The sequence below is a fragment of the Culex quinquefasciatus genome, chromosome 3 (genome assembly GCF_015732765.1).
Source record: "Culex quinquefasciatus strain JHB chromosome 3, VPISU_Cqui_1.0_pri_paternal, whole genome shotgun sequence".
Taxonomy (NCBI): domain Eukaryota; kingdom Metazoa; phylum Arthropoda; class Insecta; order Diptera; family Culicidae; genus Culex; species Culex quinquefasciatus.
The window spans coordinates 31421255-31440989 of NC_051863.1; the positions used below are offsets into that span (position 1 = coordinate 31421255).

Genomic DNA, 19735 nt, shown 5'->3' on the forward strand with positions numbered 1-19735 from the left:
TAGTGCGCTACATCTGCTGATACTTTTTGATAATGATTATCACTTTCCTTGTAATGTTATGGAAATCATCATTAATCAATGATTGCCAACTAGGAAGTATTGTATTACTAAATTATGCAAATTTTTAATCACAATTTATTTAAACCAAAAATTGATTCAGTGGCTTCAAGAAGGCAACAACCGGCACATGATGATTCATTTTGGTGCAGAATTTCGTTAAATTGAATTTAATACAGAGCATTTTAGAGTGATGATCAATTTTCTTAAAATATGATCAACGGCTTCACCTTAATAAATACGAATCTGAACATACGAATGTTTTTAGGAAAATTGTTAATAGTTTGATTTTTTTAAACTCATTTAGATTTTTTTCAATGGCTGGTATAGAATTTTTTGTGAAGAGTTTTTTATTTGAAATCTTTCTTTAGATAAGAAAAGCCTATTATTTGAATTTCTGAAAAAGTCGGGAATTTGAACAAATGATTTAAATTGTCACCCACACAAAGAAAAAATACTCTAAATTTAAAAAGATCGTTCGTTGGATTAATAGTTTGCGTTGGTGAATATTCGTAGAAAGTTGAAAATTTTTAATTAAAAAGTTGGAAAATTTTCTGATACTACCATGCATTTATAGAACAAAATCATTGTATCAGTAAGAGTTTTTTACTTGTAATATAAAAATAAAACTTTTATGGCAAAAATATATAACATTCAATACTACAGTATCATTTTTAGAAAAAAATGATGGATTTTATTTCAAAGTTTTCGTTTATAAAACAAGAAAAAAACGTTCAGTAAAGCAAATTTTCAGCACTTTTTAATTCAAAAGTGAGTTACTTTTGTCATTACAGTAATATTTTTTTGTGTGCCTGTTCAATTATTGGAATTCGGATGATTTTTGTCAATTTTACAAAGTGATTTTTTTCCAAGGACTTTGTAGGGGAACAGCATCTAATTCCAGCGTGCCTCTAATGTTGGCAGGTCAGAACTTTGACATTCAATTTAAGCTAATTAAAAGCGTTTTCAACTGGAATCGAGTGGTAAATAGCTCAATAAGAAGTGAGCAAGCAAGTTTCTATGAAAAGTTTGGCAAAATTGGTTGTTTAAATAGTGAAAATCAGCAAATTGGATGGAGTGTGGAGCGAGTGCTTAACCTGCCAAACATACGAGAATTTAACCTATAATTGATTTTGAACTGTTTTTTTCATAAAATTATTTTTATTAGGTCCTTTACGGTGCTGGGACCTGGTTAGAACCGAGTCGGCTTTTGTAATTACATTTTTCTTAAAGCTAAGAGTAATTACAGAGGATCTTGTGTGATTTTGAGCTGAATATGGAAAAGAATAACTGAATAAACAAAGTCACCCACAACACAACTTCTTACCGTATTGCTCACGTTGGCGTCGTAGCTAAAGTCCAGATACTTGTCCAGGACCTCGTTGACGTACTTTCCCCGGCGGTAAAACAACGGCGGCTTGACCGTGTCCCCCACCGTCCACAGGCTGGCCATCATCTTGCCCGCGCTATCCTTGGTCGCTCCCAACCCGGCCCCTCCCTGGGACAGATCGTACGTCTGATAGGTGTAGAAGATTTCACACGGCGAATACTTGTCCAGACTGTAGAACGCGAGCACACACAGGTTGGCCAACTGGTGACAGTGTCGCGTGCTGCGCATCACGTGGCAAAACACAATCAGATATTTAATTTGCCGAAACACGTTCCCGTTGTGACGATTGACGGCGGCCGGTCGGAACGGTTGGTAGCTTTGAACGTCCCGCAGCAGTACCGCCGGAAGGCAGTAGGTTCGCGCGCCGTCCACAAACGACACCATGCCCTGCTGTTTGCACCCACAAACGGTACTCTCGTTGCCGGGGGGATAGGTTTTGCGGTAAATTTGAATGTTTCGACCCTCGCCGCTGGCCGCCGATTTCGTCGTCGAGTTGAGCAACGCCACGTGGTACGCTTTGCAGAACTTGACCATTTCAAGCCGGGGTCCGGCGGAGAAGAATTCGGTCACGTTTCGACAGATTGGACCCTGCTGGGAGGAGTCGTAGTCGCGCCATGGGACCGAACGTTCGTCGCAGGTGCACGAAAGGCCTGTGGGGGTGGGGATGGAAATTTAAAGGAATTGGAAAGAAATTTAAGCATTAATTATCTAATTTCTTCACATAATGAACGGACAGAGAATCATAGAATTATATTGTACGATCAGTTCCTAGCTGGACTCGGTCACTGGAAACAACCGGCGACTCAGTGACCGACGAAATAGGCGGCGGGTCAGATGCGGGCATAAAAATCTAGCAAAACAATGCCAAAGGACCGTAGTGGGTTTGTAAACATAGAGTGTATCATTTAATGTCAAAATCTCTTCCCCCCTCACTTCGTCTCACCATCCAGCTGCAGCTTTGTTGACAAACAAACGGAGCACGCGGTCTGGCATCGAGCCAGAATTACCCAGACACGAGATTTTCTTACAGAATTGGTTCTGTGAGAATGCAGGCCAAGGGTGCATGACGCTGATGATACTCGTCGGTTGACAACACCCAGGCGAGGAACATCCCGGAAGGAGCCCAACTACATCCGTAGTGCTGTTTGGACAAAACAGCATGGCTCTGGTTCCTTGCAAGTGTCCTATTTTCTTACCTCCACGTTGGCTAGGTTTAGTCATCATGATGACAAGATGTAACCTAGCTGGTGGCCTGTGGAAACGACTCGTAAACCTTTGACCAGCGAGGGTCAGAGTAGAGGCGGCTAAAAGAAAGGGGCGCGTCAATGTGGGAAAGGGAAGTAATTTGTGATTGTAGACGGTATTGTTTTGATTCGCAGTATGTTGAGTCAACTGCTGTGGATGTACCTGAAACATCGCACAACGGGGTTTCTCTTCTCTTCATTCTCAGCTACCACCTATCTTCTGTTTATTTTGTTTCACTGATTTGCTAACGCGGCTTCTGTTTACTATCCTCCATTTGATTTCGATTTTACTTATTTGATTCTCTTATTTCTCAACGCTTTTTCACTCTATTTTATCAATTGATGCTGCTGTAACAAACTGTCTTCTTTCTCTTAATTTGGCAGCGATGTCAATTTTGTGCCTTTCTTTATTTATCTATTTGAATAGTTTCTCATCTTCCCTGTAAGTTGCCCTCAATAAATCTAAGCTTGTTTGTTACCTCTATTTATTAACTATTGTTAATTACTTTATCTACTTCATAAATTACTATCTTTCTTTTATTATTGATTCTTTACATAGTATATTTCCTTCACTGTCCATTGTTTTGAAACTTCACCTTTTTCTTAAGCAAGTGAGGTTCGAGCCCTTACTCAATTCATGGAATGATTAAAGGATTAACACAAATATTACTATTGTACTTTTGAAAAACTTTTTTAAAATGCTTCGGACCAAAATATTGTAACAAAACACCGCGACAGAAGAAATAGCAACAGATTAACACGACTCAACAATAGGGAAGATTTCAGGAGAAAACAATACACAGTAAATAACAATTAGTTTTTTAATTCAATCTAAAAATATAACAGTTTTTGCTTTAATGAAAGTTGTTAGGCACACTTTAAACGGTTAGGCGCTTATACTTACATCAAACCCTACGTAATGTACCACCCCCGGCCGAGTTAAAATGCGTAACCGGAAAAGAAGGTGTGCATGCCTGGCACGAACACTCAAAGCGTGTTCTAGCGTGCTGCTCGTACTGACTCAGAGCAAGGGTGAGATGTAGGTGTAAGGGCAGTGCGTGTTCGTCGGGAACCTAGTGCATAAGATCGGTCAAGGCCCGTTCTTACACTGAAAATTGCGAATTGCGAATTGCGAGAATTGGTTCTGTGAGAATCCTGCTAGAATCATTCTAGCAGCTCTGTCAGAATTCTGTTAAAATTTTGTAAGAATTTTCTTACAGGAAATACTGCTCGCTGATTGGCTGGCCTTGTACCGGTTCAGTTCGTGTTTCAACAAGTTCAATTTTCACTCGTTTTATTCTACCTCGACCGTTTGAACACGTTTTTTTCGGGAGCAACATCATCGTCAAAAACCCATCGGAACCAAGGTCGGAATCAAATGATTTGCTGGCAAATTACAACATCCCTTCACAGGTAAGCATCCACTCCGAAAATTGCGACACCTGTTACGAATGTCAAGCATTATGACAATGACCTCAACTTACTTCTCCGCTTGTTTAACCGACTTCTCTGGTTCTCTTTGTAGATATGGCCCTGCGGTACTGGCGACAACCCGGCCTGGAACTGGGAGTTCCGATTCCTCATCATCGGCATCAAGGAAAAACCTTCTCAACTCGTGCAGATGGGATAATGGAACAAAAAAGTTGTCTCAGAGGAACAACAGTTGCCGCCTCTATGTTGGTATTGCCGGCAATCTGAGTGCAGTGAAATAATTTTGTAATATAAATAGAAATAAATTTCGTGTGAAACAAAACACAGCTTTTATTTTGCTAAAATATTTTCAGCAATAACATTCTGACAAAATTCTAGCAGGATTCTCACAAAAATTTTAACCGAACATTTCTAGTAAAATTCTAGCAGCATTCTAGCAGAATAGCCTGTCAGTTGGATCTAGCACAATTCTAGCAGGATTCTAGCAAAACCGGTTAATTTCACCGGTTTCTGCAAGAACCGGTTATTGCATTTGAGCCAGAATTCTGTGAGAATGATGGCAGAAAACTTACAGAATGATGGCAAAAATCTAGTAAACTCTGCTAGAATTCTGTAAGAATCCTGCTAGAATGCCGTGACTGGGTAGGGGTGATCATGTGATTTAAAATGAAAGTTTTTTCAAGAAAAATAATATTTTTCCGACCGAATAAAAAAATTGCGAGCATGTTCAAACAATTATTCCTGATGTCGGAGAAGTGATAAAAAAGCAAAATTTTAATCCATAATTTTTCTATAAATTGAATTTTTTCACTCCAACTGGGGACCCCTAGGTCTATCCACGACCGTTTTCAATGACCGTGAGAAGATGCCAGAAAATCCAGCTACGAGCTAAATCCACAATATCATAATAATATTTATTCATACACGGAAAAAAAAGTGTGCGAGAAATCGTGAATTTCGATTCATGAATTCGTGAATAAATTTGTGCATGATTTCGTGATACCTTTCATGATTTCATGAATTTTATTCATGAAATCGTGCATAAAAATGCACGAATTTATGAATTTTATTCATGGTTAAAATATTTTTACGAATATTCATGAATTTTCCTTCATGAAATCATGCATATCACTATTCATGATTTCATGACTGATTTTCATGAAGTCATGATTAAACTGCATGAATTCATGAAAAATATTCATGATTTTACGATTATTTATGCATGCGTAAATTTTACGTCGTAAAATTTTATTCGCGAATTTATGAATCATGTTTTTCATGATTTCATGAAAGTTTACATGATTTCATGAATAAAATGCATGAATTCGTGCATAGCATTCATGGGTTTATGAATTTTTATCCATGTTTATGACGAGTGATCTTGATCAATCAAGAACAGTTTCGTTCGAACTGTCAAGTTTGTTTTTCGCTTGCCAGTTCAGCCACGTGTTTATTTGCCACGAAGTCAAACGCGTTGTGACTTGTCGCGTCCTGTTGTGTTTGCCGGTGAAAGTGGCCGTGATTTGTGGACCCGGGATTTGAGGTGCTGTCCACCGGAACCGGGAAAAGATCTGCGGCCGTTCCGTTGGAAATGGCAACGGAGCCAAGGGCTAGCAGGAAGAGGACCGAGCGGCAGGAAGAGGACCGAGCGCGGGAGGAGGACCGGGCGGCAGGAGGAGGACCAAGCGGCAAGAGGAGGACCGAGCGGCAGGAGGGGTAACAAGGTAAGATATCTGCAAAAGACGGAACAGTTCCCGGTTTGTTCGCGTGTTTGTTTTGAAGTAGAATCAAGGGGGACCTGGTCCATCAGACAGTTCCCGAGTTTTATCTCCGCGTGTGGCAGTTTCTTGGTCGCGGACTCGTAGGGATTTCGGTTTTCTGTCAAATGCCGGAGCATTCTACGCGTGTGACAGACAGTGAGGTTTGTTTTGGTTTTGGAAACGAAAAAATCCCGTTTTTGATCGGTTCCCTTGGATGCGCTGAGTGACATTTCGGTGCTTAGTTTTGAGCTCGAAAAGGGGACATAGTTAAAGTATGTTAATTATTTTAATATTGTAAGTATAAGCATTTTTTAAGTATTTAACCTATTTAAAGTTTTCGAAATTTATAACGTATTAAAATAATTTTAAGCTATTAAATTTTCTTGGATACTTTTGTAAAGCATAATAAGTTTTGTGAATTATCATTATTTTTAGGTATGGTAAATATGCTAATGAGGTATTTTTATTTTTCCAGGTATGTAAATATTGTGACTTTTAAATGTTTTTAAGTATTTCAAGTATTCAAAGTCTTTAAAGTTTGTTGAGTATTTAAATAATTTTAAGCATTTATTTTTTTCTAGGTATTTTAATATTGTGAGCATTAAAAATATGTTAAGTATTTGAAATATTTATTTTTTAAGTATGCTAAATATGCTAATGATTTAAGTATATTCATTTGTTCAGGTATTTTAATATTATATGTTTTTAAAGTTTTTAATTATTTCAAGTATTTGAAACAATTGAAGTGTTTAAAGTTTGTTAAGTATTTAAATAATTTTAAGCATTTTATTTTTTCTAGGTAGTTTATTATTTCAAGTACTTAACATATTTTAATTATTTGAAATATTTATTTTTAAAGGTGTGATTTTAAGTATTTTTATTTTCAGATATTTTAAAATTCTATGTTTTTTAAGTTTTTTTAAGAATTTCAAGTATTTTAAGAATTTTAAGTATTTTAAGTATTTTAAGTTTTTTAAGTTTTTTAAGTTTTTTAAGTATTTTAAGTATTTTAAGTTTTTAAAGTATTTTAAGTTTTTTAAGTACACGGAAAAAAAAGGTTTCCGAAAATCATGCAAATCGTACCATGAAATCGTGAATATCGCGATTTTTGCTTTACGAATTTTTGAACTATGCATAATGGGCACGAATTATCCAGGAATCGTGAATAAATATGCATGACTTTCCATGACCGATTTCACTCGTAAACGTGAATAATATTCATGATTTCATGAAATGGATGCATGAAGTCGTGAAAATATTCACGATTTTATGAATAAAAATTCATGATTACGATCAAAAAATATACCTCGTGAATTAAAATTCATGATTTCATGCATAAAATTCATGAAATCATGAATTTTTATGCATGACTTCGTGCACAAAATTCATGAAATCTCGAATTATTTTTACGATTTGTAAATGAAGGCGTAAAAATATTCGCGATTTCATGCTCACAATTCATGAAAAAATGTAAATAAATCATGAATTCGTGAATTTTATTCATGAATTCGTGCACAAAATTCATCAGTTCTGGAATATTTTTTATGATTTATTTTTGAGGGCGTAAAAAAAATCATGAAATCATGTATAAACTTCATGAAATCATGCATAAATTTCATGAATTCGTGATTTTTTTTTATGAAATCATGAATTTAATTCACGTTTACGAGTGTATTCGGGCATGTCTAATCATGCATATTTATTCACGGCTCCTGGCTTATTCGTGCCCAATATGCATAGTTCAAAAATTCGTAAAGTAAAACTCGTAATATTCACGATTTCATGGTACGATTTTCACAATTTCCGGATTACTTTTTCTGTACATTTACCATATCGTGCCACTAGGGGCACATACCGGAATTGACAAGGAATCCTGTTTTGTGAAAAAAAAAAACGGAGCACATTTTATGTGATTCCAATGCACTCTGGCCCCACCTGGCCACTTTGGAACCGGTCACCGGTTACCGGTGGTCACTGGGGACATTTCGGAATGTGCAAGGAACCCTGTCATGTGACATATCAATATTCATGAAATTCAAATCTTTGGCCATTTAATGTGATGCCAATGAAATCTGGCCCCACCTGGCCACTTTGGAACCGGTCACCGGTTACCGGTGGTCACTGGGGACATTTCGGAATGTGCAAGGAACCCTGTCATGTGACATATCAAAATTCGTGAAATTTAAAACTGTAGCCATTGTATGTGATGCCAATGTATTCAGGCTCCATCTGGCCACCTTGGAACCGATTACCGGTCAGTGCGGAAGAATTCTGAATTTACAAAGGTCCCAGTTATGTGATGTTCAAAAATGCTTTAAATAAATTAAAAATACAATCATAAATTTAGTAAAACCAACATTCAAAAACTTGACATGAGCATTTCGGAAACGTTAATTGGGTACCGATCGTTACTATACAAAAATACAACGAAAACTTAAATTAAATACAAAAAGACCTAAGGGATTTCTTGTACAGTCCAGACTCGATTGTCTGATGAACTAATAATAGAATAATCGATAATTCGTATAATAAAGCCATAATTTTTTTGTCTCATTAATAACTCCAATTACAATAAAGTGATTAATTACAATAAAAGGATTTATTTTTGTAAATGCAGATGATCAAACACTTTAATTTGACGCAAATAGAGTCATAGAGAGTTGAATTGAAAATTAAAAAAAACACCGAAATTCTAAAAATACGCAACAAAATAAAAATCTATAAAAACTTCAAAAACTCAAACTATTTAAAATACGCAAAAAAATTAAATACTTCACAAACTCAAAATTGTTAAAATACGCAAAATACATAAAATAAATAAAATGCTCATAAAACTTAAAATACTTGAAATACCTAAAATACTTTTTTTGAATACTTTATTATAGAGTTTTAAACTGTTTACTTAAAGCAATTAAAATTCTTAGAATACTTAAAATACTTCAAATACTTCAAATACTTCAAATACTTCAAATACTTCAAATACTTCAAATACTTCAAATACTTCAAATACTTCAAATACTTCAAATACTTCAAATACTTCAAATACTTCAAATACTTCAAATACTTCAAATACTTAAAATACTTCAAATAATTTAAATACTTTAAATACTTTAAATACTTTATATACTTTGAATACTTTAAATTCTTTAAATACTTAAAATACTTTAAATACTTTAAATAATTTAAATACTTTAAATACTTTAAAAACTTTAAATACTTTAAATACTTTAAATACTTTAAATACTTTAAATACTTTAAATACTTTAAATACTTTAAATACTTTAAATACTTTAAGTACTTTAAATACTTTAAATACTTTAAATACTTTAAATACTTTAAATACTTTAAATACTTTAAATACTTTAAATACTTTAAATACTTTAAATACTTTAAATACTTTAAATACTTTAAATACTTTAAATACTTTAAATACTTTAAATACTTTAAATACTTTAAATACTTTAAATACTTTAAATACTTTAAATACTTTAAATACTTTAAATACTTTAAATACTTTAAATGCTTTAAATACTTTAAATACTTTAAATACTTTAAATACTTTAAATACTTTAAATACTTTAAATACTTTAAATACTTTAAATACTTTAAATACTTTAAATACTTTAAATACTTTAAATACTTTAAATACTTTAAATACTTTAAATACTTTAAATACTTTAAATACTTTAAATACTTTAAATACTTTAAATACTTTAAATACTTTAAATACTTTAAATACTTTAAATACTTTAAATACTTTAAATACTTTAAATACTTTAAATACTTTAAATACTTTAAATACTTTAAATACTTCAAATACTTTAAATACTTTAAATACTTTAAATACTTTAAATACTTTAAATACTTTAAATACTTAAAATACTTCAAATACTTTAAATACTTTAAATACTTTAAATACTTTAAATACTTTAAATACTTTAAATACCTTAAATACTTTAAATACTTTAAATACTTTAAATACTTTAAATACTTTAAATACTTTAAATACTTTAAATACTTTAAATACTTTAAATACTTTAAATACTTTAAATACTTTAAATACTTTAAATACTTTAAATACTTTAAATACTTTAAATACTTTAAATACTTTAAATACTTTAAATACTTTAAATACTTAAAATACTTCAAATACTTTAAATACTTTAAATACTTTAAATTCTTTATATACTTTAAATACTTTAAATACCTTAAATACTTTAAATACTTTAAATACTTTAAATACTTTAATTACTTTAAATACTTTAAATACTTTAAATACTTTAAATACTTTAAATACTTTAAATACTTTAAATACTTTAAATACTTTAAATACTTTAAATACTTTAAATACTTTAAATACTTTAAATACTTTAAATACTTTAAATACTTTAAATACTTTAAATACTTTAAATACTTTAAATACTTTAAATACTTTAAATTCTTTAAACACTTGAAATACTTTAAATACTTTAAATACTTTAAATACTTTAAATACTTTAAATACTTTAAATACTTTAAATACTTTAAATACTTTAAATACTTTAAATACTTTAAATACTTTAAATACTTTAAATACTTTAAATACTTTAAATACTTTAAATACTTTAAATACTTTAAATACTTTAAATACTTTAAATACTTTAAATACTTTAAATACTTTAAATACTTTAAATACTTTAAATACTTTAAATACTTTAAATACTTTAAATACTTTAAATACTTTAAATACTTTAAATACTTTAAATACTTTAAATACTTTAAATACTTTAAATACTTTAAATACTTTAAATACTTTAAATACTTTAAATACTTTAAATACTTTAAATACTTTAAATACTTTAAATACTTTAAATACTTTAAATACTTTAAATACTTTAAATACTTTAAATACTTTAAATACTTTAAATACTTTAAATACTTTAAATACTTTAAATACTTTAAATACTTTAAATACTTTAAATACTTTAAATACTTTAAATACTTTAAATACTTTAAATACTTTAAATACTTTAAATACTTTAAATACTTTAAATACTTTAAATACTTTAAATACTTTAAATACTTAAAATACTTAAAATACTTAAAATACTTAAAAACTTAAAATACTTAAAATACTCAAAATACTTAAAATACTTAAAATACTTAAAATACTTACAATACTTAAAATACTTAAAATACTTTAAATACTTTAAATACTTTAAAAACTTTGAATACTTAAAATACTTAAAATACTTAGAATACTTAAAATACTTAAAATACTTTAAATACTTTAAATACTTAAAATACTGAAAATACTTGAAATACTTTAAATACTTAAAATACTTAAAATACTTAAAATACTTAAAATATTTAAAATACTTAAAATACTTAAAATACTTTAAATACTTAAAATACTTAAAATACTTAAAATAATTAAAATACTTTAAATACTTAAAATACTTAAAATACTTCAAACACTTAAATACTTTAAATACTTTAAATACTTTAAATACTTTAAATACTTTAAATACTTTAAATACTTTAAATACTTTAAATACTTTAAATACTTTAAATACTTTAAATACTTTAAATACTTTAAATACTTTAAATACTTTAAATACTTTAAATACTTTAAATACTTTAAATACTTTAAATACTTTAAATACTTTAAATACTTTAAATACTTTCAATACTTTAAATACTTTAAATACTTAAAATACTTAAAATACTCAAAATTCTTAAAATACTTGAAATACTTGAAATACTTGAAATACTTTAAATACTTAAAATACTTAAAATACCTAAAATACTTAAAATACTTAAAATACTGAGAATACTTAAAATTATTTAAATTCTTTAAATACTTAAAATATGTTAAAAACTTAAAAATACTTAAAATATTTCATGTTCTTGAAATATTAAAATACCTATAAAAAATTAATTGCTTAAAATTATTTAAAAGCTTAACAAACTTTAAACACTTCAATAATTTCAAATACTTGAAATACTTGAAAACTTTAAAAACATTCAATATTATAATACCTGAACAAATGAATATACTTAAAAAATAAATATTATGCTTAAAATTATTTCAACACTCAACAAACTCTAAACACTTGAAATATTTAAAATACTTGAAATACTTAGATACTTTTAAAGTCACAATATTAAAATTATTAAAATACGTTATTAACTTCAAATACTTTAAATATGTTAAATCCACTGTACTTTAAAATAATATGCTTACAATATTAAAATCATTAAAATTATTAACATACTTTACCTATGTCCCCATTTCTAGCTCAAAACAAAGCACCGAAATGTCTTTCAGCGCATCCACGAGAACCGATAAAAAAACGGGATTTTTTCGTTTCCAAAACCAAAACAAACCTCACTGTCTGTCACACGCGTAGAATGCTCCGGCAATTGAGAAAAAACCGAGATCCCTACGAGTCCACGACCAAGAAACTGTCACACGCGGAGATAAAACACGGGAACAGTCTTATGGACCATGTTCCCCTTGATTCGACAATCGAAACAAACTGGGAACTGTTCTGTCTCTTACCTTGTTACTCCTCCTGCCGCTCGGCCCTCCTCCTGCCGCCTGGTCCTCCTCCCGCGCTCGTTCCTCCTCCTGCCACTCGGTCCTACTCTTGCTGCTCGGTCCTCCTCCTGCCATTCGGCCCTCCTCTTGCCACTCGGTCCTACTCTAGCCGCTCGGTCCTCCTCCTGCCGCCCGGTCCTCCTCCCGCGCTCGGTTCTCCTACTGCCACTCGGTCCTCCTCCTGCAGCTCGGTCCTCTTCCTGCTAGCCCTTGGCTCCGTTGCCATTTCCAACGGAACGGCCGCAGATCTTTTCCCGGTTCCGGTGGACAGCACCTCCAAATCCCGGGTCCGCAAATCACGGTCACTTTTACTGGCAAACACAACAGGACGCGACAAGTCACAACGCGATTGACTTCGTGGCTAATAAACACGCGGCTGAACTGGCAAGCGAAAAACAAACTTGACAGTTCGAACGAAACTGTTCTTGATTGATCAAGATCACTCGTCATAAACATGGATACAAATTCATAAACCCATGAATGTTATGCACGAATTCATGCATTTTATTCATGAAAACATGTAAACTTTCATGAAATCATGAAAAACATGATTCATAAATCCGCGAATAAAATTTTACGACGTAAAATTTACGCATGCATAAATAATCGTAAAATCATGAATATTTTTCATGAATTCATGAAGTTTAGTCATGACTTCATGAAAATCAGTCATGAAATCATGAATAGTGATATGCATGATTTCATGAAGGAAAATTCATGAATATTCGTAAAAATATTTTTGCCATGAATTAAATTCATAAATTCGTGCATTTTTATGCACGATTTCATGAATAAAATTCATGAAATCATGAAAGGTATCACGAAATCATGCACAAAATTATTCACGAATTCATGAATCGAAATTCACGATTTCTCGCACACTTTTTTTTCCGTGTATTTAAAGTATTTTATGTTTTTTTAAAGTATTTTAAGATTTTTAAGTATTTTAAGTATTTTAAGTATTTTGAGTATTTTGAGTATTTTAAGTATTTTAAGTATTTTAAGTATTTTAAGTATTTTAAGTATTTTAAGTATTTTAAGTATTTCAAGTATTTTAATCATTTTAAGTTTTTTAAGTATTTTAAGTTTTTTAAGTTTTTTAAGTTTTTTGAGTTTTTTAAGTTTTTTTAGTTTTTTTAGTTTTTTAAGTTTTTTAAGTATTTTAAGTATTTTAAGTATTTTAATTATTTTAAGTTTTTTAAGTTTTTTAAGTTTTTTAAGTATTTTAAGTATTTTAAGTATTTTAAGTATTTTAAGTATTTTTAGTATTTTTAGTATTTTAAGTATTTTAAGTATTTTAAGTATTTTAAGTATTTTAAGTATTTTAAGTATTTTAAGTATTTTAAGTATTTTATGTATTTTAAGTATTTTAAGTATTTTAAGTATTTTAAGTATTTTAAGTATTTTAAGTATTTTAAGTATTTTAAGTATTTTAAGTATTTTAAGTATTTTAAGTATTTTAAGTATTTTAAGTATTTTAAGTATTTTAAGTTTTTTAAGAATTTGAAGTATTTAAAGTATTTTAATTATTTTAAGTAAAAAGTTGAACTAGTTTTCGGCTTTAAAACTCTGTAATGAAGTATACAAAAAAGTATTTTAAGTATTTTGAGCATTTTATTTATTTTATGTATTTTGCGTATTTCAAATATTTTGAGTTTTTGAAGTATTTAATTTATTTTGCGTATTTTAAATAGTTTTTAAAGAGTTTTTGAAGTATTTTAAGATTTTTAATTTGTCGAGTATTTTGAGTATTTTATTTCGGTGTTTTTTTATTTTTCAAATTTTCAATTCAACTCTCTATGACTCTATTTTCGTCAAATTAAAGTGTTTGATCATCTGCAATGACAAAAATAAATCCCATAATTGTAATAGATCACTTTATTGTAATTGGAGTTATTAATGAGACAAAAAATTAATGGCTAAATTATACGAATTATCGATTATTCTATTATCAGTACATCAGACAATCGAGTCTGGACTGCACTTGTAATCCCTTAGGTCTTTTTGTATTTAATTAAAGTTTTTGTTGTATTTTTGTAAAGTAACGATCGGTACCCAATTAACTAAAGTTACTATTGTATTTTTCATTCATTTAAAGCATTTTTGAACATCACATAACTGGGACCTTTGTAAATTTAGAATGTCCCCAGTGACCACCGGTAACCGGTGACCGAATCCAAAGAGGCCAAGTGGGGCCAGAGTACATTGGCATCACATACAATGGCCACAGTTTTAAATTTCATGAATTTTGATATGTCACAAGACAGAGTTCCTTGCACATTCCAAAATGTCCCCAGTGACCACCGGTAACCGGTGACCGGTTCCAAAGTGGCCAAGTGTGGCCAGAGTACATTGGCATCACATACAATGGCCACAGTTTAAAATTTCATGAATTTTGACATGTCACAAGACAGGGTTCCTTGCACATTCCAAAATGTCCCCAGTGACCACCGGTAACCGGTGACCGGTTCCAAAGTGGCCAAGTGTGGCCAGAGTACATTGGCATCACATACAATGGCCACAGTTTAAAATTTCATGAATTTTGATATGTCACAAGACAGGGTTCCTTGCACATTCCAAAATGTCCCCAGTGACCACCGGTAACCGGTGACCGGTTCCAAAGTGGCCAAGTGTGGCCAGAGTACATTGGCATCACATACAATGGCCACAGTTTAAAATTTCATGAATTTTGACATGTCACAAGACAGGGTTCCTTGCACATTCCAAAATGTCCCCAGTGACCACCGGTAACCGGTGACCGGTTCCAAAGTGGCCAAGTGTGGCCAGAGTACATTGGCATCACATACAATGGCCACAGTTTAAAATTTCATGAATTTTGATATGTCACAAGACAGGGTTCCTTGCACATTCCAAAATGTCCCCAGTGACCACCGGTAACCGGTGACCGGTTCCAAAGTGGCCAAGTGTGGCCAGAGTACATTGGCATCACATACAATGGCCACAGTTTTAAATTTCATGAATTTTGATATGTCACAAGACAGAGTTCCTTGCACATTCCAAAATGTCCCCAGTGACCACCGGTAACCGGTGACCGGTTCCAAAGTGGCCAAGTGTGGCCAGAGTACATTGGCATCACATACAATGGCCACAGTTTAAAATTTCATGAATTTTGATATGTCACAAGACAGGGTTCCTTGCACATTCCAAAATGTCCCCAGTGACCACCGGTAACCGGTGACCGGTTCCAAAGTGGCCAAGTGTGGCCAGAGTACATTGGCATCACATACAATGGCCACAGTTTAAAATTTCATGAATTTTGACATGTCACAAGACAGGGTTCCTTGCACATTCCAAAATGTCCCCAGTGACCACCGGTAACCGGTGACCGGTTCCAAAGTGGCCAAGTGTGGCCAGAGTACATTGGCATCACATACAATGGCCACAGTTTAAAATTTCATGAATTTTGATATGTCACAAGACAGGGTTCCTTGCACATTCCAAAATGTCCCCAGTGACCACCGGTAACCGGTGACCGGTTCCAAAGTGGCCAAGTGTGGCCAGAGTACATTGGCATCACATACAATGGCCACAGTTTAAAATTTCATGAATTTTGACATGTCACAAGACAGGGTTCCTTGCACATTCCAAAATGTCCCCAGTGACCACCGGTAACCGGTGACCGGTTCCAAAGTGGCCAAGTGTGGCCAGAGTACATTAGCATCACATACAATGGCCACAGTTTTAAATTTCATGAATTTTGATATGTCACAAGACAGAGTTCCTTGCACATTCCAAAATGTCCCCAGTGACCACCGGTAACCGGTGACCGGTTCCAAAGTGGCCAAGTGTGGCCAGAGTACATTAGCATCACATACAATGGCCACAGTTTTAAATTTCATGATTTTTGATATGTCACAAGACAGAGTTCCTTGCACATTCCAAAATGTCCCCAGTGACCACCGGTAACCGGTGACCGGTTCCAAAGTGGCCAAGTGTGGCCAGAGTACATTGGCATCACATACAATGGCCACAGTTTTAAATTTCATGAATTTTGATATGTCACAAGACAGAGTTCCTTGCACATTCCAAAATGTCCCCAGTGACCACCGGTAACCGGTGACCGGTTCCAAAGTGGCCAAGTGTGGCCAGAGTACATTGGCATCACATACAATGGCCACAGTTTTAAATTTCATGAATTTTGATATGTCACAAGACAGAGTTCCTTGCACATTCCAAAATGTCCCCAGTGACAACCGGTAACCGGTGACCGGTTCCAAAGTGGCCAAGTGTGGCCAGAGTACATTAGCATCACATACAATGGCCACAGTTTTAAATTTCATGAATTTTGATATGTCACAAGACAGAGTTCCTTGCACATTCCAAAATGTCCCCAGTGACAACCGGTAACCGGTGACCGGTTCCAAAGTGGCCAAGTGTGGCCAGAGTACATTAGCATCACATACAATGGCCACAGTTTTAAATTTCATGAATTTTGATATGTCACAAGACAGAGTTCCTTGCACATTCCAAAATGTCCCCAGTGACCACCGGTAACCGGTGACCGGTTCCAAAGTGGCCAAGTGTGGCCAGAGTACATTGGCATCACATACAATGGCCACAGTTTTAAATTTCATGAATTTTGATATGTCACAAGACAGAGTTCCTTGCACATTCCAAAATGTCCCCAGTGACAACCGGTAACCGGTGACCGGTTCCAAAGTGGCCAAGTGTGGCCAGAGTACATTAGCATCACATACAATGGCCACAGTTTTAAATTTCATGAATTTTGATGTGTCACAAGACAGAGTTCCTTGCACATTCCAAAATGTCCCCAGTGACCACCGGTAACCGGTGACCGGTTCCAAAGTGGCCAAGTGTGGCCAGAGTACATTGGCATCACATACAATGGCCACAGTTTTAAATTTCATGAATTTTGATATGTCACAAGACAGAGTTCCTTGCACATTCCAAAATGTCCCCAGTGACCACCGGTAACCGGTTACCGGTTCCATAGTGGCCAGGTGGGGCCAGAGTACATTGGCATTACATAAAATGTCCTCCGTTTTTTCACAAAACAGGGTTCCTTGTCAATTCCGACATTTGCACCCAGTTGAACGATATGGTAAATGTACAGAAAAAGTAATCCGGAAATTGTGAAAATCGTACCATGAAATCGTGAATATTACGAGTTTTACTTTACGAATTTTTGAACTATGCATATTAGGCACGAATAAGCCAGGAGCCGTGAATAAATATGCATGATTAGACATGCCCGAATATACTCGTAAACGTGAATTAAATTCATGATTTCATAAAAAAAAAATCACGAATTCATGAAATTTATGCATGATTTCATGAAGTTTATACATGATATCTCGAATTTTTTTACGCCTTCAAAAATAAATCATAAAAAATATTCCAGAACTCATGAATTTTGTGCACGAATTCATGCATAAAAGTCACGATTTCATGAATTTTATGCATGAAATCATGAATTTTATTCACGATGTATATTTTTTCGACCGTAATCATGAATTTTTATTCATAAAATCGTGAATATTTTTCACGACTGCATGCATCTATTTCATGAAATCATGAACATTATTCACGTTTACGAGTGAAATCGGCCATGGAAAGTCATGCATATTTATTCACGATTCCTGGATAATTCGTGCCCAATATGCATAGTTCAAAAATTCGTAAAGCAAAAATCGCGTTATTCACGATTTCATGGTACGATTTGCATGATTTCCGGAACACTTTTTTTTCCGTGTAGGAGCAATTCTCTACGAAATCGGTCATACAAGTCCCCATTTAAAATTAAGCTCACATTGCTGATATTATTGTTCACAACGATTTAGCTTATTTTTCTGAGTAAAATGACCCTTTGTACGACCACAAAGAGTTTAAAATGGATTTTTAAATCAATTTTGAAAAATCAACCTCGCGACCCTTCTTGACAGAAAAGTTTCTACTTGACAGTTCTTTCCAAGGGGACCATAGTTGATCTATCGAAAAAAGGTTCTTGTTAACTTTTTTTTTGCTTAAAAAAAACAAAAAGGTATCAAACATGGTTTTTAAGCGTGTTTTATACGTTTTATACCGTGGTACATAAAAATTTACATAGGGCTTTAGGACCCTATTAACTTTTTTTCACAAAAATTGAATTTCCAAAATTGTTTTTTTTTATGATTTATTTACATGTTTTTAGAGACCAAGATCCGCTAATTTTTAGTCAGTGTGGTCAAAAAAATTGCCGCCAAGTTATGATTCATGTAAATTTGAATTTTCAATCAAAAAATATTTTTCAGATTTTTTGATAAAGTGTCTTGTTTTCAAGATATAGCCCCCGAAAGTTTGATTTCAGTGAAATAATTGCAGGTTTTCGATTGTTTTAAATAGTGACCATAAGTGAGACAATTTCTGAAAATATTACTGAAATACTATATGTTTTAAATCAAAAACGGCATATATGCCGTATATATATTTCATTGACATAAAACTTTCGATGGCTATATCTTGACAATGAGACAATTTATCAAAAAACCTGAAAAGTAATTTTTGATTGCAAATTCAAATTTACATAAAAAAATAGGTCATCAAAATTGTATGTACAAAATTTCAATTCTTTCCAAGAATGTTTTGACCTTGCTTCTCTATGGCTCAAAAGTTGCGAGTTTTGGTCCCCTGAAACATATTAAGTTTTTGTGACAAAAATAATAATAAAAAATCTGGGAAGATTTATTTCCGTATACCTACCTATTTTTTCTGAACAATCAATACCTAAAACTTTGCTAAAAACATCAAATTGGACCCCATAGGGTTAAAGTTCCCTTAATAAAATCATCAACAACAACAACAACCAATTGGGTCCTAAAATGAAGCATAGATTGCTGATATTATTGTTTACAGCGATAAAGCTTATTTTTCTGAGTACAATGACCCTTTGTACGACCACAAAGAGTTTAAAATGGATTTTTAAATCAATTTTGAAAAATTAGCCTCGCGGTCCTTCTTGACAGAAAAAGCTCCTACTTGACAGCTCGTTCCAAGGGAACCATAGTTGATCCATAGAAAAAATGTTGTCCTGTCAAAAAAAAATTTGCATTAAAATGAAAAAAAAAGTGATCAGAAATGGTTTTTAATCGTGTTTTTTACCGTTGTACATAAAAATTTACATAGGGCTTTAGTACCCAATTCAGAATTTCGAATATTTACGAACCATTTTTGTATGGACAGCTGCCAAAATTTTATGGAGGCTTGTATGGGCGAACCAATGGCACAAAATGGCTTCTTTGGTCAGAGGGAA

At 32.5% G+C, this 19735-nt stretch overlaps 1 protein-coding gene and 1 long non-coding RNA gene across 4 annotated transcripts in view; one reads left to right on the forward strand and one right to left on the reverse strand.

Moving 5' to 3' along the window:
• The window catches only part of LOC6034965 (meckelin), a 34220-nt gene that overhangs the window by 13492 nt on the left and 993 nt on the right, over positions 1–19735 (reverse strand). For 2 of the 3 annotated variants that reach the window (XM_038264080.1, XM_038264081.1), the window contains exon 2: positions 1385–2097. In XM_038264080.1, the coding sequence (XP_038120008.1) occupies positions 1385–2097 (713 nt within the window). Of the gene's footprint in view, positions 1–1384; positions 2098–5420; positions 5485–19735 lie in introns of those variants that run through there. The other variant, XM_038264083.1, reaches the window with a different exon arrangement.
• Positions 3844–4444, forward strand: LOC119770025. Its single transcript, XR_005278624.1, has 2 exons — positions 3844–4104; positions 4217–4444. It is a non-coding gene; the product is annotated as an uncharacterized LOC119770025 (long non-coding RNA).